The 24,335-nt window shown below is 38.1% G+C and overlaps 2 protein-coding genes across 2 annotated transcripts; one reads left to right on the top strand and one right to left on the bottom strand.

Moving 5' to 3' along the window:
* Positions 1-378: 378 nt before the first annotated feature.
* nsmaf (neutral sphingomyelinase (N-SMase) activation associated factor) lies at positions 379-19,034 on the bottom strand. The gene is made up of 31 exons (XM_027169264.2): positions 18,837-19,034; positions 18,361-18,441; positions 16,535-16,613; positions 16,369-16,433; positions 16,131-16,167; positions 15,953-16,003; positions 15,395-15,466; positions 15,263-15,310; positions 15,089-15,141; positions 14,409-14,538; positions 14,231-14,302; positions 13,997-14,105; positions 13,578-13,754; positions 11,955-12,034; positions 10,196-10,286; positions 9,984-10,047; positions 9,835-9,886; positions 9,623-9,743; positions 8,892-9,023; positions 8,700-8,742; positions 8,243-8,409; positions 8,040-8,148; positions 7,892-7,950; positions 7,742-7,809; positions 6,600-6,667; positions 6,338-6,461; positions 4,691-4,774; positions 2,898-3,048; positions 2,261-2,363; positions 1,755-1,864; positions 379-1,663 (listed from the first exon to the last, which is right to left on the bottom strand). The coding sequence occupies exons 1-31, from the start codon at positions 18,872-18,874 to the stop codon at positions 1,569-1,571; spliced, it is 2,733 nt and encodes a 910-aa protein (XP_027025065.2). The 5' UTR covers positions 18,875-19,034; the 3' UTR covers positions 379-1,568.
* A 564-nt stretch (positions 19,035-19,598) lies between these two features.
* ggh (gamma-glutamyl hydrolase (conjugase, folylpolygammaglutamyl hydrolase)) lies at positions 19,599-24,272 on the top strand. Its single transcript, XM_047815650.1, has 9 exons — positions 19,599-20,136; positions 20,221-20,329; positions 20,782-20,832; positions 20,921-21,005; positions 21,286-21,424; positions 21,945-22,051; positions 22,134-22,224; positions 22,337-22,471; positions 23,895-24,272. The coding sequence occupies exons 1-9, from the start codon at positions 20,043-20,045 to the stop codon at positions 24,014-24,016; spliced, it is 933 nt and encodes a 310-aa protein (XP_047671606.1). The 5' UTR covers positions 19,599-20,042; the 3' UTR covers positions 24,017-24,272.
* Positions 24,273-24,335: the final 63 nt, after the last annotated feature.

The following is a 24,335-nucleotide window of genomic DNA, read 5'->3' as shown; positions in this document are numbered from 1 at the left end:
ATTGATAGGACTGTCACTTTATGCATTTCACTGACTCCAAATATTTATCTTGAACAGCTATAAAGACTTCAGCATTTACAAGGAGTCAGTTTTTAGCAATGGAAAAATTTAGCAATTGTAATTAGCAATATATCGCCATCTGCTGACAGTCTGCACATCCTGCAGCTCCCATTTCTTAGAGGAACATGAAATTTATTTAAAAAAAAATAAATTACTTTTTACTTACTTAAGATTATGAACTGCTAATTAACTAACGATCAATAAACAAATTAATTAAATAAATACATAAATAAATGTTGTTACACATCCATCTTAACCATGACACCTTAACACTTAAACTGCATATTTCTGTTTATACAGTTCATACAATTGAACAGGTCTCATTTCTTTTTTTATTATTATTGCACAATAACGATTATTTTCATTTTTACACGTATTGCTTGTAAGCTGATGCTTTTTTTCAGCTATCAAAAATCTCATAGCTAAGATATAAATATAAAGATCAGCATGTGCATGTATATTTATGTGTGTACATACAGTATATACACATAGAAGCCTTCTTCATGCTTGGATGAGTATTGCTGAACAGGGTGAATTAAAAGTGCATTAAGAGTTACATAAAGGTCATAATGTTGTACATGACTGGACATAATTAAAATGATATCAGACTGGATCGATTTAATCTGAGCAGCTCCAAGGCCAGTAAGTGTGCAACATAAACAATGGTTGATGTACAAACAGTGATACACGTTCTACATGTAGTTAGATGTTAAAAAAATGTTTTTCCATTTGATTTTATTTATATGACACTATTTTTAACGATGTAATTATATAGTATGCACACAATCCAGTTATTAATATTTTTCATATTTAAATTATGTACATTACATACTACATAAAAAAAGCCAGCTGCTGTAAGATAAATATTTTTTATTTAACACTTTTGCAATGTGTATTTATTGTGAGCATAAATATAACCCAAGTCAAATGATCATTTTATTTAAATGAAAGTAAACAATGGAAAAAAACAACAACAAAAAAAAAACATGCAGTTGCTGACATTCACAAACCATTTAAACCATCATTACAAATTGTGAGACTGGAATTTTGGGGACAGGTCGACTTTATAACACGACAGACAAACGAATGTTTTCCATTTTACAGTTTCTGGGCAATTAATATTTTGATTTCCCCAGGTAAATGAGGTAAACGAATCCACGATATATATAGCCACCTATTCCACTCATTTATAAACATGGCATCATATTCCTTCTAAAAAAAAATGAAAGCGATAAAACTAATATAAAACAATAAAAAGGCAACAACATCATTTTACACTTTAAATATCAAACAAACTTTCATCGGAATAAGAGCACAAGTAAAATGAAATTCCTGATTCGGTTTGTGTAATGGCTTTCAGATTTGTAGTAGGAATGTAGTAACTGCTCAGGATCATATTTATGCTCACAGGTCTATAGAGCAGCCGGGTGAAAATGACACTTCAAACTGAATTCTTGTGTCCAGCACATTTAGTTGTGGTCATTTTGGTGTGTGTGTGTGTGTGTCCCCTAATACTGGGGTTTCCAGAATATGATCTGTTTATCTTCCCCTCCTGTAATGACAGTGCTACACTGCTCATTCATCCAAATGCAAGTGACAGGACCTGAAAAACCAGATAAAGTATATGAATTATATTTTCCAGAGAATTTGGATTATTGTCCTGTGTGTGTGTGTGTGTGTGTGTGTGTGTATACCAGAATGAGCAGGGATCCTGTGTGTGATCTTGCTAGCAAGAAGATCCCAGATCAGCAGGTTTCCTGACTGACCTCCAGCCAACACAATGCTGCCGTCCCAACAAAAACACCTGCGCTCCGGAATACATAGAAATAAAATGCATTGATACGGCTGCTTTTCATGATGTAGAAAGTTTAAAGTGAAAGTTATGATAGCATGGAGAGATAAACACTGTTTCTGAAATTCTCCAAGTTACTGTGAACAAATTTTTTCTTCATTCTGTGATTTGCTTTGAACATGAAACGAAGCTTGACCTTTATGTGCAGGATTTCATGCGCTGTTCTGTTCTGTTGCATTGTGATTTGCTGATTGGATAATTTCATGAATGAGCATGGGGACAGATGTTTCTAATAAAAGCGACTGTTGCATGCATGTCAAGCTCCCACAATACCGGTTTCCCAATTCCAATTTTATTGCCTGCATATTAAAAGTGTGAAAAAAGAATAAATGTATAAAAGAGAGTTACCTCTGTTCCTCCTCTGCAAGAACTGCAGCAAGTGTTGTGCCTGTCTGTACGTCTGTAACCTTCAGATACAAATCCTCACCAATACTCAGGATGTTTCGACTGTCTGAATCACACACACACACACACACACACACACACACACACACGAAATGATTGTGTACGTAAGACCTGTATGCACACTAAGACTAAGATTTCTGACACACACACACACACACACACACACACACACACGAAATGATTGTGTACGTAAGACCTGTATGCACACTAAGACTAAGATTTCTGACACACACACACACACACACACACACACACACACGAAATGATTGTGTACGTAAGACCTGTATGCACACTAAGACTAAGATTTCTGACACACACACACACACACACACACACACACACACATGAAATGATTGTGTACGTAAGACCTGTATGCACACTAAGACTAAGATTTCTGACACACACACACACACACACACACACACACACACACACACACACACACACACACACACACACACACACACACACACACACACACACACGAAATGATTGTGTACGTAAGACCTGTATGCACACACTAAGACTAAGATTTCTGACACACACACATGCATGCACGCACGCACACACTTGCACACACCAGGACTAAAAGCCACTTGGTGGATCTTTTCAGAATGACAGGTGAGATGATGCAGGACGGAGAAACTTGCAATATCCCAAATACTCAGAGTGCCTTCTTTTGTGCCCGATGCCAAGAGCGTACCAGCAGGATTTAGAGCTATAGTGTTAACCTGTTTAAACAAACACAGACATCATATAATTTCATACAGATAACTCTTTAATGTGCTGATTTATACTAGTGCTGTGATATTATTTAGTACACTAATACACTGTGATAAGGATATCATATAAGGATAACGCTCAGCTTTATCACACAAGACAGAGATATGTTACGATATTTTTAAAAGCAGACAATACAAAAAAAACCCTCAATGTAGAAAACAGTTTTGATAATTAACTAAAGATTAAGAACATTCCTTTTCTAAATTCAGAGTAAAACTATTCAGTTTTCTAGCAGATATAATGCTGGATTTTACTGTTATGATAAATAGATTTTTAAAAAATTATTACCGCAGAGTATTATAAACAGAGTCCAAATGTTTATACAGCAGACTTTCTTAGATTCTCATTATGAAACACACTAATTACGTAAAGATTATCTCTCTCTCTCTCTCTCTCTCTCTCTCTCTCTCTCTCTCTCTCTCTCTCTCTCACACACACACACACACACACACACACACACACCATTTAAGTTAATATTGTGAATTTATTTTACCACATTTGTATTGAGCACGGAGGAGAATCTGCGGCTAGCAAAAAACTTTAGCTAACTGTAGCTAGTTTTAATATCAACACCACCAACAACAACAACAGGAAACGTCGTTTGCTTTTAATATTCTGCATTTTTATCATTTTGGAGATTACAGACAATTAGAAAAATGTTAGTAAAAAAATAGTATTTTCCGCACCATAAGGCGCACCGGATTATAAGGTGCAGTCTCAAATACGGGCTCTATTTCTGTACTTAACCCATACATAAGCTGCACCGTATTATAAAGGCACATGCTAACATACGGTCTACAAAAAAGGTAATGGAAGCAAAACAGTGAGTTTAGTTTAACTTTATTCTACTATTTAACAATACACACATTATTTTTTAATCAATCTTCTCCCACAAATCCATCAAAGTCCTCATCTACTGTGTCTTCTTAACTTGGCACAGTACATTTTCTTGCTTCCCCCACTTGCGAACCATAGACACATTGATGTTGAATACTTTCAGCTGCTCTATTCCCATTTACAACCGCGTAACTGATAGCCTGTAGTTTGTATGTGCCTCGTAAGCATCTGATTTTTATTGGTGGATGGCAAACCAACTTAAGGTGCATTTACCGCCACCGACTGGACTGCAGTGTGGAGCTCATAGTGGTTAGGAAGAAACAAATGTTTTGCAACATACCGGTAGTATACCTACCGGAGGCGTGGCAGAGGTAAGCGTACGTACTGTACGTATTACGTAATGTCTTCTGATTGGTTTATCGCTGCCAGCGTACGTAGTGTATGTATTACGTCTCTGTGCAGCTGGAAATGGTCCGACAGTCAATCTAGCGGAGCGCTTACTAAAGTCACACAACAACATTTTTTGGAACTCGGTGCACACATAAGGCGCACCAGGTTATTAGGTGCACGGTCGATTTTTGAGAAAATTTAAGGCTCTTAGGTGCAACTTATAGTGCGGAAAATACTGTAAACGCGTAACAGTAACACACAGTACTGCAAGTTAATGCGTTCGCTGGTATGGGTCTGGGTGCTATTGGTACCGCAGTGAGGTATATTCACCTTACAGCATTACATAACATGGTAAAGGCTTACCCCGGCCTCGTGCTCCAACTCAGCCAGCAGCAAAAACTGTGTCCTTTTATTGTTGGAAATGTCTGAGGCTACACACTTCCACACCTGCTCCCATGCACACAAGAGTTCAGCAACAGGAAATGACAGAGGGCAAAAGAATAGGAGTATGAATCAGTCTGAACATTTTAATTACAGTTAGATATTATAGCGGTGCCAAATTCTTGTCATTAATAGGAAAGACTCATTAATTATCGTTTTTATTTTAGATTTTGTATCCATGTTCTGACCAATAAGATGTTTTTATCTAGATGACCTGTTCCCTGAAAGAATGTTAAATTGGACTCACTTTATTCCGTGTACAGTTTAAGACATACGGTGTCATTTGAAAGTTTGCGAACCCTTTAGAAATTTCTAGATTTCTGCATAAAAGCAGACAAAGTGAACACAATCAAACAGATCAGACTAATATTTTATACTTCCAGTATTATATATCTGTGAGAGGCAAAAGTATGCGAACCTTTATGTTTAGTACTTAATTTCAAGGTCAAATTAGAGTCCATCAATTCCAATGAGATGACAATCAGGTATCTATGAGTGTCCAATTTTATTTAAAGAACAGAGATATATCAAAGTCTGATGTTCATGATGTGTATTTGTGGAAGTGGATCAGAGAGTTATTGTTGCTCATCAGGCTGGAAAAGGTTACAAAATCCTCTCTAAAGAGTTTTGGACCATTGGTAAATTCCCAGAGGTGGTCAACCAACCAAGATCACTCCAAAAGCAAGACATGTAATAGTCTGTTGGTCAGAAAGCATTACAGGGTAACTTCTAAGCAAGTAAAGGCCTCTTTTACTTTAGCTAATGATAATGTTCATGACTCTGCCATCAGGTGAACAGAGTTGCAAGGAGAAAGCCATTACTCTCCAAAAAGAACTTTGCCCATGAAGTTTGCTAAAGATCATGTGGACAAGCCAGAGGACTACTGGAAAGATAGAGGAATGAAACCAAAATAAAAGAAGAAGCGTTATTTTTAGACAAAAGAAAAAAAATGAATTCCAGCATAAGAACCTTATACCTTCTGTGAAACATGGTGGTGGTAGTATCAAGCTTTCGGCCTGTACTGCTGCATCTGGGCCAGGAAAGCTTGCCATCATTGATGGAACGATGAATTCAGAATTATTCTAATGATCTCTAAATAAAAATGTTGGCTCATTTGGTTGACTGTATTCACTTTATTTACTTTTAGGACTTGTGTGAAAATCTGATAATGGTTTGGGTCATATTTATGCAGAAATATAGGAATTTCTAAAGGGTACACAAACTTTCATGTGACACTGTATCAGTATCATTAGCCACCTGAACATGTCATCTACAGCAATATTAATATGTAATCCTTTACAGGGGTGAACAAATCATCCGTTAATTAAAAAACACAATAACATATATGTTCTTTTTAGGTTGTTACAAACCTACCAATAAAAAGGCACGGCTATGAAAAGTGTCCTGTGCCCTGGGGTTAGTGCTCTGTCCACACCTTTATAACCAACTGTACGCAACGTTATTTTGCAGTCATGCATAATCATGTCAATGACTGTACTATTGATGTATCTTGTATGACACGTTTTTAATAGTATAACAATGAGCTTTAGCTGAATTCAGACGTCTGACCTTTACAGTAGAGTCCCACGATGCTGTGTAGAGCTGGTCGTCTCTCCAGCAAACTTGACTCACAGCGTCATCATGACCCATGAGTGTGTCCTGCCTCCTTCCGTATGCTATTGAATAAAAGTACCTAGTGCCAGATTAGGGAAGGGACACAGAAGAATATGGAAGGAGGAATAAAAAAAATGGGAAAGAGAAAGAAAGAGGATGATAAAAGAATCACGCATGCTGAGCCGCAAGAACGAGAATTTATTATGATGACACTTACACGTTATTATCCCATGAAGAACAAACTACGGTTTTATCCTCCGGTAATATCACACAAGAGGACAATGCCTAAACAGACAGAGAGGGAAAAAAAAAAGGATAGGGTTGTGTTAGGAACGCTTACATGTTTATGACTTATTAATGAGGATAAAATGTCACAGCGTTGTTCATCCATTTTAAACGCAGTTCAGCATGCTTTACATTATGCACAAAAAAAAAATAATAGAAATAAAGTAGAAAAAAATGTATTGGAAAAGTAAAAAGTAAGGCTGATGAGATGATAATACGGAGAAGAAGACACTTAATAATTGTTAAGTTGATAATTAAAAACTAAGTTAGTTTTCCCCAATGAAATAATGTCATGGGTGTTTGTTTGAGAGAGCGGACACGGCGTGAAAACGATGACGGAGAAAGGGGAGAATGTAAGGTTAGGTTTGAACACGTGATGCTTTGTTCACAAGTACAGCGAGTTGCAGTGACAAAGTGACATTACTAATCATTCTCGATGAGCAACAGTGACTGACGGTGACTGGATGTGAACTTGATGCTGTAAATGGTATAGTGACTAGCAATGGGAGTGTAGACAGTAGAGTGCGCTTGATTTGTGACAAACAGCACACACCGCTTCTCCTTCGCCTCGTACGATATGATGCATATACCCCAACTTTATATACAAACTCTCTCTCTAAAGAATGTTCCATGGTATACGCAAAAAAATAGAATTTGTCGTCAAGTGGAACGGTAGTTGTGCTACCCGCTGATTAATGTTATTACTATAGCAACCGGTAACACAACCACACGCTGGGAATTTAGAGTACAGCGACTGGAGAAAAAAAAATAGCTGCACGTATGAACGAAGCATGGAACGGAAATGTTAGCGTGATATTAAAAATTTCTATCGGATTCCAAAATTAACCACGCCAAAGGACAGTTTGGAGGTGTTTACTCTTTTAGAATAAATCACTTAATGATACATTTTGGCAAAGTAAAACACAATAAAAAGTGTAGTGTTGAACAGGAGGCATCATTTGCTCCGGTATTTTGTTATAGAACACTGGCTGCAGTGTTTTGACCGAGTTTTAATGCGTCTATTACATTTTAGGTTCTCTAATGATAGTTTAAGTAAGCATACAACAATGTTACCATGTTGGAAAAGGACATGCTCCTCTGTAGTGCCTTGCTTTCTTTAGAAAACATCTTTAAAGTAGAGTCTGTAATGAAAATAAAGAGGGTATTTTTTGTAAAATGCAGTAAACAATAGATTATTCAGGGTTTCCGTTGGCGATCCTTTACCTTGAGATGTCGTAAAAATGGACAAACCATTTAAAGTCACTGCAATTCCGGTCACTGGTCTGAAAGAACAATTATAGACTGACATCAACACAACACACACACAGTATATATTGTACATACACACCCAAACACAGATGAACAAACTTACTCTTTGTGTATCTTGTGACTGGACTGCAATGTGAGTTTGTTCATGTTGCTCCAGGCAAGTGTCTTACTTTCCTCTGTCAGATCCTCAAACGATTCCATACTGGGAGAACCTGCACATGGACGTGCATGTTAGTATACGCTTGTCTGACCTAAACCAGAGGTAATGGACTTGATCTACTTGATGTGTGATAGATTAAGAATTACCTGGTGAGAGGTCATTGGGCGATGTGCTGAGGCTCGTCCCTGCAGAGACGTTGTTGAATCGAGGTGTGATGCGTTGAGGATGAGGTTTGGTGAAAAGCTGTCGGGGAGTCTGACCAAACTCCAGAATCTGTGTTAGCATCGCTATCTTCTCATCCGGGTCCTCGATACTACACAAACATCAACACACACATGCAAGTACCCATAAAAAAAACAACAATTAAGCATAAAAATGAAAACAATGATCTACAGACAATATTAGGTGCTAATCTAAAGGAATCCTGCTGTCACATTACAGACAATTTAGAGATTCCAGTCAGCCTACAACACATGTCAATGGACTGGGGAGGAAATCAGAGTATCTGGAGGAAAGCGATGAAGCACAGGGAGAACATTCAAACCCCACACACAGAGGAAAGAATTAAAAAACCAAAAGGAATCAAATTCAGAGATTAATTACCTGTCACAGTCGATGCCACCTTCATATGTTAATGGGTGAAAAACTGGAAGTAAAAAAGACAGGCGATTCAATTAAATCCATCCCACGCATTCAAGTGCCTAAGTATGTGGGATCTCAAATCAGTGCTGCCTTGGTGTGTATACCTTCATGAAACCACTTTTAGTGCATGTGTGTGTGTGTGCGTGTGTGTACCATTGTGGGCTCCAACAGCTTCACTCCCTCTCTGTTTGTAACCAAAGATTAAATTGATCCACTCGTGCAAATTCTCTGAGACATACTGACTCTCCAAAGCAGAGCGCATCTTCTGCAGAAAGTCATCCACATCTACACAAAGTGAAGAAAGAAAGAGAGCGAGAGCAAGACAGAGAGGAAGAGGGAGAGAGAGAGCAAGAGAGAGAGAGAGAAACATTGATGGAATTGAATCTGGTGCTTGTTGTTTCCTTTTCTTACTTCTAAACTCTCCTTTACTGAGGATAATAGAAAAATCACAAGGACATTAAGAATCAAGAACAAACAAATTTTCCTCACTGAAGCGTTAATCTAACTTGGCTTTACAGGGCATAACGAATCCACATACACACAACATGATAGGATTACATACCCATACATAAACATCATTGCATAATAGTCTATTAAAAAATCTTCTATCCTTTTTCATATGCACATCTTGTTAAATCATATTACTTATCACGATATTATAACTATTACCATGTATTGGAATTGCTCTCTTTTATGCCTTGATTCATTTATTCTGTTCTTTTGCTGAATAGTTGATTGTGAAGTCAACTGACGCCTGCTGTCATTGAGGACCTAATAAACCTAAAAATGTAATTTCCTTAGAGGAGGCAAGAAGAGAGGTGTCCAGGTAAAGGATAGACAGATTCTTCTAGTAAAGGAATATTTTATTGTTGATTTTAAACTACCTGTGGCCCAGGGAGGAAGTACCACATCTCCTACTCGCCCTCCACCCTGTCGCCGACCCAGATTTAACCCCAAGATGTTCTTCAGAAAACTGGTGTCTGTTCCATAGAACTCAGGAATCAACTGAAACACACACACACACACACACGAATTACAATACGTAACATAGTCTAGGTTGCAAGTATTTGATGATCGCAACATCCAGGCCTCTCACCTCTTTAAAGTCAGTGCCCCCTTCTAAGCAGTTCTTCCAGGTATCTCCAATACTACACAGGGACAAACATTCAGAATTAATGAACAAAAAATGTGTGTGCTACAAAATATTGACAGAAGTGTGTTTATGTGTGTGTAAGATTATGTTACGTGTTGAACATTCGGTCTGCGTGGTCAAAACGGCCATTCTGCAAGCACAGCATGTGTTCTGGTGCTTTAGAGAAGAAGCAAACACACACACACAAACACAGGGAGAGGGAGACATAGAGAGAGGGACACGTGATTTAGATTAAATGGGAACTCAGTGTTTGGTGTACAACTCGGTGTAACTCAGTAGCTAAGACTCAGTGTGTGAGACTCACCCACTCGAACGAGGTAGAAGAGGACGTATCCAGGAGAGGAGTAATGACTACCATACATGAAACGAGGTTCAGGCATGTCCTTGTAACGCTCCTTCAATCAAACACACACACACACACACACACACACACACACACACACACACACACACACACACACACACAGTCAGACTGAGTAATACTGGAAGTTGACTGCTTTCTTTAACGGAATAAAGACAGTATTCACAGAATAACAGTGAAATATAAATCACCATAAATTTTTAAGCCACTTTCTTACTTTAAAGTTACATTACATTACACTAGAACTGCTTCATAATCACGGTCATTCTTTTTTTTTATTTACTTACTTTTTTAAGTAAGTATATTTATTGACTATTTACTAACTTACCAATCATGAATTTACTAGAACTTTTTCTTAAAATAAGTTGTTGATTCTTTTTTATTATTATTATTATTATTTTTTTTATCATCCTGGAGAAAATTTTGGAACAATCTAGAAAATGTTCCTTTCCTACAGTTTTCATTAAGGGCTGAAAGTGATATTGTGCACGTCACATGGCTTAGATACACATTTGTGCTATAAAATGAGCAAAAAACAACTTTAAATAAGTGCTGATCTGCAGTGTTCAACTACATTAAGTGGTATTGGTCTTATTCTCAATTACTCCTGCAATGGAACATAAAATTTGTTTTGGAGTATTTCTGCCCCCTAGTGGACATTCACGTTATCTGCAAGCATAAAGGCAGGAAGCTTGGGGACCTCAAGTACAACAGAACTCACAAAGAATGTACATGAAGACACAGCTATGTAGAAGTAAAAGTGACATGATTAAATGGAAACTGAAGGCTCGAATAAAAAAAACTAGTCAAAGCCACGGTTCATACTGTATTTCAAGCCAGAACACGGCCAAGGACTAGCATTCTATTTCATGCCGAATCAGCATGATTATTTTATGATGTCACTGTTAACCTCTTTACACCAAATCGAGTGTACACTAACATGGACTTCCACATTCAGGTTCTTCCAGTATGGAATCGTTTGAGGATCTGACAGAGGAAAGTAAGACACTTGCCTTGGGCAACATGAACAAACTCTCACTGCAGTCCAGTCACAAGATACACAAAGAACATGTTTGCCTGTGTGTTTGTGTAAGTATGTGCATTGTCCTGTTGAAGCCATTCTCTAATTGTTCCATTCAGACAAGTGACGAGAACTGCAGTGACTCAAATTAGTTAATATGGTGAAATATTTTCTAAATGTATTCAGTCCAGTGACTATACACTGCTCAGAAAAGCTCATTGCATCACACAGTGTTTCTCCTTGAAAACTGGAACATGGATTTGTGGAAAGCCAAACAGACTGCAATCTTAAAAGTCCTCAGTCTTGCGGTTCATAAGATATCAGATGCTCTGTAGTGGACGGAGCATCCGAGACTGAGGCTACAGCTCATATGGCAGCTAGGGGAATGAAGTTATTGAGCTTTTTCAGGCTTGGTGGAGTGATCAGTCTCTAAAGTGCTGTGGTTTGTGTCAGATTTCCTATTTCAGCAGTTAATGTGCCCTTGTTGTACAGAGAAGAGCTGTAACCCTAATCTCACTATATCGGTTCAGAAGTAGCAGAAAGCAATTTATTATTTAATTAGAACTTTTTTAGAAAGCCCAAAATATTCACTATTCACTAGAACTATTCAGTTTGGACGCTACATTTAAATCAGTACTTGTAGATTAAAAGTAGGATGTTAGTGAAGGTTTACGTTCATACCAGTAGCCTTTCCAGTCTCTCTTTGTTTAAAGCTCCCACAGGTTTACTGAGGTCCCGAAAAGAGGCAGGGTTCAACAGATCTGACAGAAACAAACACATATCAAGACATTAGCACAATAGTCCATGGTTTTATAACACTAACCTCTAAAGGTTAGCAGCCAATGATCAAGCTGTGTTTTATACTAATCACGTCTTTCTTACTTTATCAGAACAGTGTATTAAAGCTGGTACAAAGGCACATCAGGAGGTTCTTAGTCAAATAAATCTTAAACATTTAGTAATATTGGGTTGTTTTCATTGTTGAGTTTCATTGCATGAGAAACACCTGAGCAAATACTCCTTCACACAATTGTCTAATTAGCCAATCATATGGCAGCAAAGCAATGAATAAAATCATACAGATACAGACCAACACCTTTAGATAATATTCACACCAAACACTAGAACAAGGGAAAATGTGATCAGTGATTTTGACCGTGGCATGATTGTTGGTGCCAGACCATTTTTTCGGTTCTAGAATTTCTATAGCTGCTGATCTCTGGGGATTGTCTCTAGAGTTTACTCAGAAAATATCCAGTGAGAAGCAGTCCTACACACAGGAACACCTTGTTGATGACAGAGAATATAAACAGAAGATGAACAGACAGTTCTGAGCTGACAGACACATCCTCTTCTGGGCGACACCCGACTACAGTGGGATTACAAGTCAAACAGTGTGGTAAAAGGATGAGCACACTGTGAACAGGATCCCTGGGATGAGAACAGGACTACCGCAGCAGTTCTTTGTTTACACATCTATGATGTCCAGTGTCTAATTTCCACTGAAGCAAAGGTAAATTGTTGGAAATAACCAAGGCCTGTATTCATAGACACCAAGAATGATCTGAGAGAGAGCTCCTAATTTAGCTTAAAAAAAATCTAACTAGGTATCTTAGTTTAAGAGTGATTCAAGACCAATCTCACAGCAACTGAGTAAGGAAAATACGACAATTTTTCTCTTAGACAGGAGGCGGGGCCAACCCTGTTGTTAGGTATTCGCGTTCTTTATGAAGATGTTAAGAACATTTTTTGAAAACCAGTGGTTTATATTTATGGCATTGATTTAAGAAGGAACATAGAAAGAAAGTATAAAACACACATTCATAAATTAAAACAAATAAAAAATACTTAATGCAAAAGAAATGCCAGAGATGAAAAAAATTGCTGGTTTGTCTGTGCGTCGCAATAAACAAATTACAGTGCTTATTAGTATCATGTATTATTAGACAGGTTTATTAGTGAGAAGCAGTGAGGAGTAGTAGTATAGTAGTGAGTCAAAAAAATTATTCTCCTTCCATTTTTCAGGTTTTACTCAAATCAAAACGTCCACCACTTCATGTTTTACTCTGAACGAGTTCACGCTCATGGCTGTCTACTTTCTGTCTACAAGCAACTCAGCTGTACTTGGGTATGTGCTTTGTAACTTATGTGTGATTGTATGAAGTATGAAATCAGAGAAAACAAAGACTTTTGGAAACATAGTGGAAATTTTTAGATTGAGTTTGTACAAATACAACTTTACTAAGTGTTCTGCTGCAAACACTCTCAACCTAGTGTGTGTTTGTGTGTGTGTGGCTGGCTTACCCAGCTGTGGGCTAGTATAGTCACTGAGGACCCAAGGAAACACAGGATATTGCGAGAGGTCGTTAACACTGCGGTCTGCCAGGTTGTTAAGGTGCAGCAGGTACTGGTAGTTGGAGATATGTCCCCTCTGCCACTGCAGCATGTAACTCTCTGCTGTGTGCTCTGCTATGTGGTTCTCTGTCTCAAACACACACACACACACACACACACACACACACACACACACACACACACACACAATCAATACTAAAACATTTTAAAAGTTACTTACCCTTAAAAAAACAATATATAAAGCTAGACTTATGATGTGACAATGTATATACAGCAATAGAGATATTTATTTAGGACATTATCCTAAAATGCACTGGGTGCATGTGTGTGTGCGTGTGTGTGTGTGTGTGTGTGTGTGTACAACATACCTAAGAAAGTGCCGATGTAATAGTAAAGTTCATCCCTGTCTTCAGTATTGTAGAACTTTAGATAGATATCTGAACAAAGATCGTTCTCTGTACAAAACACCTCCAGTCCCTTAAACAAATACACACACAAAACACAGGTGTGATCACTGCATATACAGATCACTGTACACTGCATATACAGATCACTGTACACTGCATATACAGATCACTGTACACAGTCATGCACACACTTACCAGCGGTCGCAGGCCATGTCTCCTTTTATAGATGCGCCGGACACTGTGAAGCCCGATGTGCACCGCTGAATCCTGATCATATCATTCACACAAACAAATATTAAACATTTCGATTAACAGTCTATTAAAATCTAAAAAAATTGTTTATATATATATATACACTGCACTGGTAACTCACAGGGTAACCATTAAGGGGCTGGAAGTACAGGTTGTGGTCAGTGATGCAGACATGACCAGGGTTGGTCACCAGAGGGGTCACCATCTCAGCCTTACACTCCATATATGGGGTCTCAGACACACTATGAAAGCTGCACTCACACATAAAAATGCTGAGGTTAACTATAATTTGTTAAATACATGCAGTTGCTGTATGGTCTTTAAAACCTGCAATGAGTGCTTAGTGATAGAGCAAAGATTTTAGAGTAACCGCTTCCAGAAGATCAGAGAAAATCTCGTCTTGAAGTCTTGTCAAATATGCAGATTTTGTTTTCGTTTTAAAGGAAAAGGACATTTCTTTTTCACCCTGTGACACTGTTATGCAGATCATGTGCATAACACCTGCATTTAGAGGACACAGAAGAATAACACCTGCGTTCAGAGGACACAGGCCTTATGCTTCACCGTTCCCAGCTGGCTGACGACAGTTAGCAAGGAGGTGGGAATTAGCGTGACCAAATGGGGAGGGAAAAAATGATTTAAATTTATTTAAAACAAAAGGAAGCAGATTAAACAGCAGATTTTGATTTCTTTATGAAAAGTAAAAAGCAGGAACTTCTTCGATCTGTCTTTACGAATAGAACCTTGCTCTAAAATGACAAGAGGTGTAGGGTGAGTGTTAATTACACAAAGATGTCTAACCTGTTCTTATCAAAAGATGCTCTCGCCAACCTGGACTGCAAGTTTGCAGCGATCTAGACATGTTTCACATATACAGTTATTATTTCACATATACTGTTATTATTACTGTTATATCATTGAGTGGACGTGTGTGTGTGTGTGTGTGTGTGTGTGTGTGTGTGTAACTGTACAAACCATAGCAGTCTGGTCCCCCAGCTTGTCCAGACACGATGCTCTATGTAGCTGGAAAAAAGAAACGGAGTCATAAAGCAAACACAGTCAAACATTCCCAGCCAATAATTCATCTGCACGAACTGCAATGCAAACCTGAAGCAACGTCTGGACAACATCTTCTGTTTTTCTGGGCATCTCTAGCTGGAACATGACACTTCTTTCTCCCTAGAAAGTTTAAACATTGATGACAAGAATGAAAGACAAATTCATACAGTATGAGAGATGAAGAGAGTCACTGAGTGTCAGTGAATGAGAAGGCTAGTTTTACACGTGCACCATGCAACAGTAAGCAATAAACATCCACAACGTGTGATTCTCTTGCTATATATTAAAAAAAAAAAAAAAAAAAAAAATCTCCATTTGGTTTTTTAACAGACCAAAGTGACTATAAAGTAACAACGACCAGAAGGAAATACTTGTCTTTCACATCCCGTGTCCTTTTCTCTTCCCTGTGCTGTTCCTCTAAAGCCAATTTCTTTTGTGTTTTTTTTTTTCCTATCCCTTTTTTATTTTTATTGTTTTTAAAACATTGTTATGGCTATAGCAGGGTGTCATCAATTATCTAGCAAAACCAAGAATATTTGGCACCTACGCACTATAACAAAAAACAATATATAAAAAAAACCTGGTATTATGAATGTATTCTCATACCCTTTCGTATTTGTATGGGGCAACAGCATTCTCCTCTTTAATAAGAAAAACCTGATGAAACAAAAACACATTGATATGGCCAGCACTCACACGGTTATTTAAAATGCATCTGCTTGCTCTGCACAATAATCCAACAACAATGTGAATGAACATCACAAGAACTAAAGCACATGCTTACCTGCTTGGTTTCCATAAGTAGAGATGCTGGCTTGGTTCTGCAGAAGAATAAGGAAATGAGAAGGAGAAGAGAGGAAAAAAACAACAACGGTTAAATATGAACTCTGTGGAAAGATCTGTGCTTAACTGTACATCACTTCTATTTTAACTGCAAAGTATATTACAAGCATGGATCTAATGGGAGTGCTTTTGAGCTTCTCTAGCTTTATCAACTGCAAATGCGCATCGAAATATCTCACTCTTTAAAAGGGTTCGGCTCGTTCTCCTCCACAGCTTCTATCCGCCTGCAGTCTTTCAGTGGGATCTGTTTTACAAAAAAAAATAACTTTCGGTCAACAGATTTCTCTCAGGATTTCCAAGCTGATATATGAGCATGAGCTGCAAAAGGTTTGAACTGTAATCTACCTTTAAAATCGGTTCCGTCGTCTCATCTGGCTCAAAAATGACTGATTTGGAACAGATCTTTAGAGAGCCTCGAATATTTCTGTAACCGAACCGGTAAACAAAGAGACAAATTCATTTCTTAATCTTTAAAAGAAAAATTTGCTTTGTAAAATACAGGCACTCTCAATATAACCCAAAGTGGACGTGGCCTAAACCGCATCCTTCACTAGATAGATAAATTCAGAAATCTACCATCAATAAGTTAATCACTTCACAAAAAGGAAAAGTCGATATTCCGTTGAGACAACTTCTACTGATTTCTTTTTCCAGAAGCCATTTCCATTTGTCTTTAAATTGTTCTACTGACCGACTGAAACCTCCAAACTGCATCTCCTTAAAAACCATCTTTGACTGTTTTTACTTCTTTTTCTTCCGATCAGTCTCCTGAATATATTTTACTTTGTTTAATGAGATTTACTCATTATTCTGATTGATGCAGAGTCAAAAGACTCAACTAAATCCATGTAAACAGTTTAAATAGATTAACAGCAGCAGGTCTCCTTGAGTTCAGGGCAGATATTTGGGAAACTGGTTGATTTTGTTTATCCGATTTCCCAGCTGTTTGTAAAACAATCATTATCTACTTATCATTTAGACAGAAGACTTTTCGCCACTTATTGCCAGACTGTATAAACTGATATCACTGGATAAATAAAGCATTAATGTATGAATGTAGAAATTTCCACCATCTAAAAACTACCATTTTCACCGACTGCCAAACGTTTTCCGACTAACGTTTTAATCGACCTGGAAACCTTTGTAGAACTAGGCAGACTTTACAGTTGAATGATTTTCACCTGTTAAATGTTTAAGAGAAAAATTATAATTTTTTTTTCTAGAACAGAGCTTTCTGTAAAGATTATGCTGGGTAAGGAGTCAGTAAACAAGGTGGTAAAGATGATAAAGTCTGCCTGAAGATAAATGTGTCTAATTAAAGTGAATTTCACAACTTCAGATCTAATACTGGCCATCCAAGTGTCTCCTAGATCACATCGCCCACACACTATAACTATACTTAAAACAGTGAAGCCAAATAGTCTGAGTCCAAGTGGAAATGCTTTTGTATTCTTTTCTTACTTAATACAACCCATTTCATTAGAAACTATACAGTACTATCAACAATATATTTGTGTTAAAGTTAAAATGTTTACTATTTTCATTGATTTCAGATTCGGTATGTCCCCCTGTTCAACAACAGCATTCAATCAAGCTGGCATGGATGTGTCGGATCAAATCCAATGTAGTGTTGTCGGAACACGTTGTTCAACAAGGACAAGCGACTCAGAGATAATCTGACCTTTTGTACAACGATACATGGTCAAGAACACAAACCTGTTGCAAAAAACTTTATATAGTGACCGTGCAGGATATTGAATCCTTGAATTCTCTTCCTTTGTTTATTTAAAAAAAATTAAATGTGGTTTCAGACTGTAGCAATTTTAGCTCAAGAGGAAATGGTACTTTTCAGAACTATATATTAGTATAAAATGTCAGAAAAAGAAGACAAAATCTTCTGACGTCTATGCGCTTTACGTGCTATATTACTTCCCTGGGAGTTTATAGCCAGATGGTATTATTAGTCAGTGAACTTCTAGAGAACCAGTATCAGGATGTATTCGTTGCTAGACGATACAAAGTACTTCTGCAAGTTATTCTGAATAAGGAGGTCTGCTAAATGGCATAAATGTCAAAATGTGATCCACAAGTCAATTAAATCCCAGCTTTCCTTAACAGGGTAACAACGTGACATCATGTCAGTGTATGGTCACATTTCTAGCCATGCTCACCTGTTTGGGAGTGCAGTCATTTTATATGCAGTGTGTTGTTCAAAATAATATTCCTCCAGGTCTAGTAAGAGCAGTGAAAACCTGAGAAAGAGAAAACACCCTTTTATTTATCCACCTTATCTTGCATGGCTTCAAACTGGCATGACATGTTAATGAACCTTAGTGAACAGAATCGAAATGGAACAGAGCTGTTAATCCTCCACTTATAACAAAAGAGTCTTTCAAATAAAACTGGCCAGTAGCTACAATGTAAGGATTAAACATCAACAGTTCATGTAACTGCTTTACACAAACAACTTCCGGCAACAACCTCAAAAACAATAAGGTCTCATGTTAGAAAGCAGAGTTTCTTTTTCAGTCGTGGGCATGTGGGATTTAAATGAATAAATAAAGAGAAAAAGGAGATTTTTAAAGATAGCTCGAGTTGTTGTATGAGCCTAAACACATCCGAATAGAGGTGTAATAGAGTGAAATACCTCTCTTTGCAGCGCTCCTTTTTTCTGATGAACGCCATGATGCACTGCGGGACAAACAGAGTTCAGACCCTCAACTTCCGGAACTAGATTCAGCTCGATCGATATGTCTTGAACTACCTCTGAGAAAGAACAATGCGCTCGTTTGTTTTCGTTCTCTCTCTCTTTCTCTGGTCTTTGGTGCGCATGTCGGTGTGGCCAGGAATCGATTACATAAAGAGTCGACACTCCGATTTCAGGCGTTGGAAACAGAGAGTCGAATCCAAACCTTTGCAATCGATTCCTCACGAGGTAATTGGTTCGTGGTTTCCTATGGAGGCTGGGTTTATGTTCTTAATCATTATTTTTTTAAATTCGCAACAAAAATGGCTGTAAATAAATTGCTATTAAATGCAATTAAATATTCCATACAGCATTATAGCAAATGCTGTAAATCTATAAAAGGTTACAATTAAAAACAAAATTGTGGTATTATTATGATTATTGTTGTTGTTGTTTATATAATCATAATTATTATGCATGATAATAATAATAATAATAATAATAATAATAATAATAATAATAATAATGTTGTAGTTTGCAGTTTGTCATTGAGAATTCAGACAGTCGATACGAATCGACTCCATCCACCCGCGACACAGTGAATCAGATTCCGAATTAGATTCCAAAGGGTCTGTTGTCGAATATTCTCTCGTGTCAGTAGCACACACGAGTCCAGGACACACGTTTTGCCCAGGTCTTGTACTGTACGTGCTTATTTATTCCACTAGCTTTAATACTGATTGTCGACATTAGCCTACTGGATACCGGCTCGTTGTCAAAAGAGTCTTTGCAACTTCCACACGTCACATGACTCAAACGGTTATACAGAGTGAACCTCCACTGATTGGTTGTTGGAAATAAGGCTAACCAATCAGAATCGAACTCCGTCCTCATGTTTGTCACAAGGACTAGTTGTGGGTATAAAAACTAAAACATGACAATTTACTCATTTATTTATAAATATTGTCAGTTTGAATATCTTGAGGCCTATTTAAATAACCTGTACTTGCATTTAAACAATACTGACCAAAAAAAGTAGGTTTGAAGACGTCAAGAGTGAAATGAGGAACTGATTCACTGAAGTAACGCAGAACTGGACATGGAACAAAAACATACTGGACCAGCAGGAAGAAAGTAGTTCAGTGATGGTGTAATAACACAAGCCTTATGTGCATGATGGCGTTTTTCTCACTCTTTGTCCTAATGATTTCCTTTGCTGTCGTTGCAGAAGGACACCAAATCAACGGCAGTCCTATAATAGGTAACGTGAGCGGTGTTGACACGCATTTGTTGTGTCTTTCAGCCTGTATTACTAATACGGCAGTGTGTTGTTTTGTGTGTGAAGGTGTCCTTGCTCAGGAAGTGCGCTCTCCTACACCGGGGAAAAACACCTACATTGCAGCCTCCTATGTCAAGTACTTGGAGTCTGCGGGTGCACGTGTGGTGCCTGTGATGTAAGTCAAAGTGTGTTTAATACGATTAAGAGCCTTGCTCAGGGGCCCAGCAGTGGCAGTTTTGTGGACCAGGGATTCGAACCCACGACCATCTGCTCGGTAGTCCAACACCTTAACCTGTGTAAGAGGCTACCACATCTTTAACATGACAAAGTGAATTAACTTTACATTTAAATAAGCTCGTGGTCTAAGAAGTCATTTGCACGAATTAAAATTTTAATTATTCTATTCTATTAATTTTATTAGCCTCAAAATAGAAGGTTTCAGTGTGTGTTGTTGCATGAAAACCTGAATTCTAACATCATCGCTTATATGAAACCATGTGCAGAATTTGATATATCTGCACACATAAATATACAGTACTGTATGTTAGACAAACTTGTTTTCTATGAGTGTAAATTGCTGAGAGAGAAAAAAAGCTGAGATACATATTGTTATTTCTGTGTGTGTAGGATTAATAAAACTGAAGAAGAATACACCAAACTCTTTAAATCTATAAATGGGTGAGTGACTGAACCCAATGACATATCCCTATTCATCATAACGTTGCATTTTATTGCACAAATAAGACTTTATTTTTTTCCCTTGTAGAATCCTTTTTCCTGGTGGAGGTGCCAGCCTTTTTTCATCTGGTTATGCCAAAGCAGCTGGCATATTCTACAAACTTGCCCTGGAGGTAAAATCCACTGTGTTGTTCAGCTTGTTCATGCTGTTCTCATCATATTCAGAGCATAATAATGCTGATCAGTGTGAACCTAACTGTCTCTATCATTTGTAAATTTAGAGCACAGTATAATGTTCGTACGTCAAGAGAATGTGCTTTTTAATGTGTGAGGCTGTGAACTTGGGTTAAAGAAGCATTTAATTATCAAAAAAAGTTGTGTTATTAGTTTTATAAGTTAATTTTGAATAATTTGTTAATCAGAATTAAAATTTGAATATTCGTGTGTTGATAGGCAAACTCAAAAGGAGATTATTTTCCTGTCTGGGGAACATGTCTGGGCTATGAGCAGCTCACAGTCCTGACTAGTGGAAAGTCGTTACTGTCCCATACTAATACCAGTGGTGTTGCTCTACCACTCAAATTCACCAAAGGTGAGTTATTGAATATACATTTTTGTTGCTTACAGTTAGAAGCTGGAAAGTATATTGTGCATCATGTCTGATTTAAATTAATTGGCTAATCCATAACTACACATTTTGGCCTTGATCTAAGTCTTTTCAGATACATTTTCTGCGAGTGGGTTGATAAATCATGGCATAGGCAAAAAAAAAAAAAAAAAAAAAACTGTAGAGGCTATTGCAGACCGATCTTAAACTGCAAGGGATCATAGTTCAGTAGTCTGTACAGCGCCGGCTAAGTAATAATTAGCCCAAAGTGTCCAAGCTCTAAGCAGGCAAACAAACTATTGTTGACTTAGGGAAGCTTCTACAAAGAGATTATTAATTGAAAATTTACAGAAAGAGGTGAAGGTCGAAAAGGTTTAAAAAGTGTTCAAGCTTTAACTGCAATGTCTGATGGATTACAGGGTCATGTTGTTAGGGAAATACTCAGGAGTGGTAAGAACCCCTTCACTGTTCCCTTTATTTTATACCCAAATCCTCTGTGATTTAGAATCAATGGACAACCGAATGTTTAAGGACTTCCCAAAGGACCTGATGACATCACTGGCAAATAAACCACTAACAGAAAACTCTCATGAGTGGAGTATCACTACTGAGGTATTACACTACGAGTTTTTAGTAATAAAAAAGTTGACCCTCAGTTAATTAAAAAAATATTGTTTGTTTTTCACTGGGACAGAAATTCACTGCAAACAAGAAGCTGAAAAATTTTTACAAAATTCTGAGTACAAGCACAGATGGACAAACGGAGTTCGTGTCCACAGTGGAAGGTGAGAACGTGTGCGATGTATATGTGTATGTGTATTGGGTGCGAGTCCAATATGATTTATTCAATGATTTGAATTTCTAAAGCATCTATATTCTCCTTTCACACTTGCACAGCAATTAATTACCCAATTTATGGAACCCAGTGGCACCCAGAGAAGAACGCATTCGAGTGGTCTCGTGAGTACATCCCCCACTCACCCTCTGCTATCAGAACCACTTTCTACATGGCCCAATTTTTTGTCAGTGAAGGTACAGTATGAACAGTACACCACGTGATATGATATATTAGATTAGGAGCATACTTTAGGGCTTTTCACACTGAAATAGTTCACCCTAGGTTATAAACAGAATCCTGGGTTATTTGGTCTCACTACCTTAATCCTGGCTATTTATAATCTGATGTTTCACACTTTACTCTACATACCTAAACCCCAGCTTAACTTTCTTATTTGCATGTTTGCGGTGTCAACAACCCTTCTACTATAAATAAAGTGCTTTAAATAATGGCTTGTCTGGTACTTTCACGTCAGTGCGAAAAACTGACACGTCTGCCGCTCTGTGCTGGAGCAGGTGCTCTGCTAATTTTTCAGTGTCGTGTTCATTTCGCCCTTTGTTATGGCAAGCACTTCTGTGATGTTGCTGCCCGAGCCATCCATCCATCCATCCATCCATCCATTTTCTACCCCTTATAGGGGGCCGGGTCGCGGGGGCAGCAGTCTAAGCAGGGACACCCAGACTTCCCTCTCCCCAGACACTCTCTCCAGCGAGGGGTTCCCAGGCCAGCCTGCAGTGATGCAGTCGATATACCGATCTGTTGTGGTGAAGAAAGAGCTGAGCCGCAAGGCGAAGCTCTCTATTTACCAGTCGATCTACGTTCCTACCCTCACCCATGGTCATGAGCTTTGGGTCATGACCGAAAGGACAAGATCCCGGATACAGGCGGCCATGAGTTTCCTCCGCAGGGTGGCTGGACACTCCCTTAGAGATCGGGTGAGGAGCTCAGTCACTCGGGAGGAGCTCAGAGTAGAGCTGCTGCTCCTCCACATTGAGAGGGGTCAGCTGAGGTGGCTCGGGCATCTGTTTCGGATGCCTCCTGGACGCTGCCCGAGCCGTTTTTGTTAAGTTTCGCTATGTCCTGGTTTTCACATGATACGAGGCATGCGCTGTTCAGTTTCTGATCGGGTGTCTCACTGAGATTGTTCCACACTCTACATGATTAATACTACAATGCTGCAAAAGATGTCTTGGCCTAATGGTTAGAGAGTTTGACCCCAACTCTAAGGTTGTGGGTTTGAGTCTCGGGATGCCCATGACTGAGGTGCCCTACTGCTCTCTGGGCGCCGCAGCATAAATGGCTGCCCACTGCTCCGGGTGTGTGTTCACGGTGTGTGTGTGCACTTTGGATGGGTTAAATGCAGAGAATGAATTCTGAGTATGGGCCATACTTAGCTTTGTCACTTCACTTTGACTTCACTTCTAATCCTGCTTAAGGGCAGGGTTTCATAGCCCCCCTTCTATATTACATTCCTGTAACCTGGGGTTTACAACATCAGTAACCCAGGTTTAAACACAGTGTGAAAAGCCTGTTTAAAACATCGCATTTAGATTTTAAGTGGTATTCTTAATTAAAATCATGCTGGCAATAAGAGTGCTTTTCTGTTCCTTCCTACAGCTAGAAAAAGTCTTCATAAATTTACCAGCAAAAAAGAGGAAGAGAACGCTTTAATCTATAACTACCAACCCACCTACACTGGAACAAAGTCTTTGTTTGTACAGAAGTATTATTTTGAATAGGTGTTTATCATGTAAGCTATAGTCATCCTAAACGTTGTGTAAAAAGAAAAAGTGAACATGCTGGTGCTGGCTTTGTCGCTATTATTTCATTTATGACTTGAAATCTGGTTGGCAAATCTATGTTTGAGTTAATCTTTTTTTTTTAAAATCTGATTGCAACTACCGTGCTTCCATATAACCCCCCACCCCCAATATACTGTTTTACCCTAATATTTCTGTTTTGAAGATTTTACAATAAAAAAAAAACTTTTCAAAATGCTTTGTTCTCAGTCTTCTTTTGTGCTGCTGTTTTTTTTTTGTTTGTTTGTTTGTTTAATTT

The sequence above is a fragment of the Tachysurus fulvidraco genome, chromosome 1 (genome assembly GCF_022655615.1).
Source record: "Tachysurus fulvidraco isolate hzauxx_2018 chromosome 1, HZAU_PFXX_2.0, whole genome shotgun sequence".
NCBI lineage: Eukaryota > Metazoa > Chordata > Actinopteri > Siluriformes > Bagridae > Tachysurus > Tachysurus fulvidraco.
Note: the sequence above shows the minus strand (reverse complement) of the source record. Positions and strands in the feature narration are given on the sequence as shown.

What these genes read in the sequence shown, in the direction of transcription:
- nsmaf (XM_027169264.2), bottom strand. Translation starts at nt 18,874, where the DNA reads ATGGCGTTCATCAGAAAAAAGGAGCGCTGCAAAGAGAG. An exon ending in GCATCTTTTGATAAGAACAG is followed by an intron (nt 14,539 to 15,088) that starts GTTAGACATCTT and finishes GTGTGAGTGCAG; the next exon opens with CTTTCATAGTGTGTCTGAGA. An exon ending in AGAGACTGGAAAGGCTACTG is followed by an intron (nt 10,287 to 11,954) that starts GTATGAACGTAA and finishes GTTTGATTGAAG; the next exon opens with GAGCGTTACAAGGACATGCC.
- ggh (XM_047815650.1), top strand. Translation starts at nt 20,043, where the DNA reads ATGTGCATGATGGCGTTTTTCTCACTCTTTGTCCTAATGATTTCCTTT. An exon ending in TCTACAAACTTGCCCTGGAG is followed by an intron (nt 21,006 to 21,285) that starts GTAAAATCCACT and finishes GTGTGTTGATAG; the next exon opens with GCAAACTCAAAAGGAGATTA. An exon ending in AGTGGAGTATCACTACTGAG is followed by an intron (nt 22,052 to 22,133) that starts GTATTACACTAC and finishes TCACTGGGACAG; the next exon opens with AAATTCACTGCAAACAAGAA.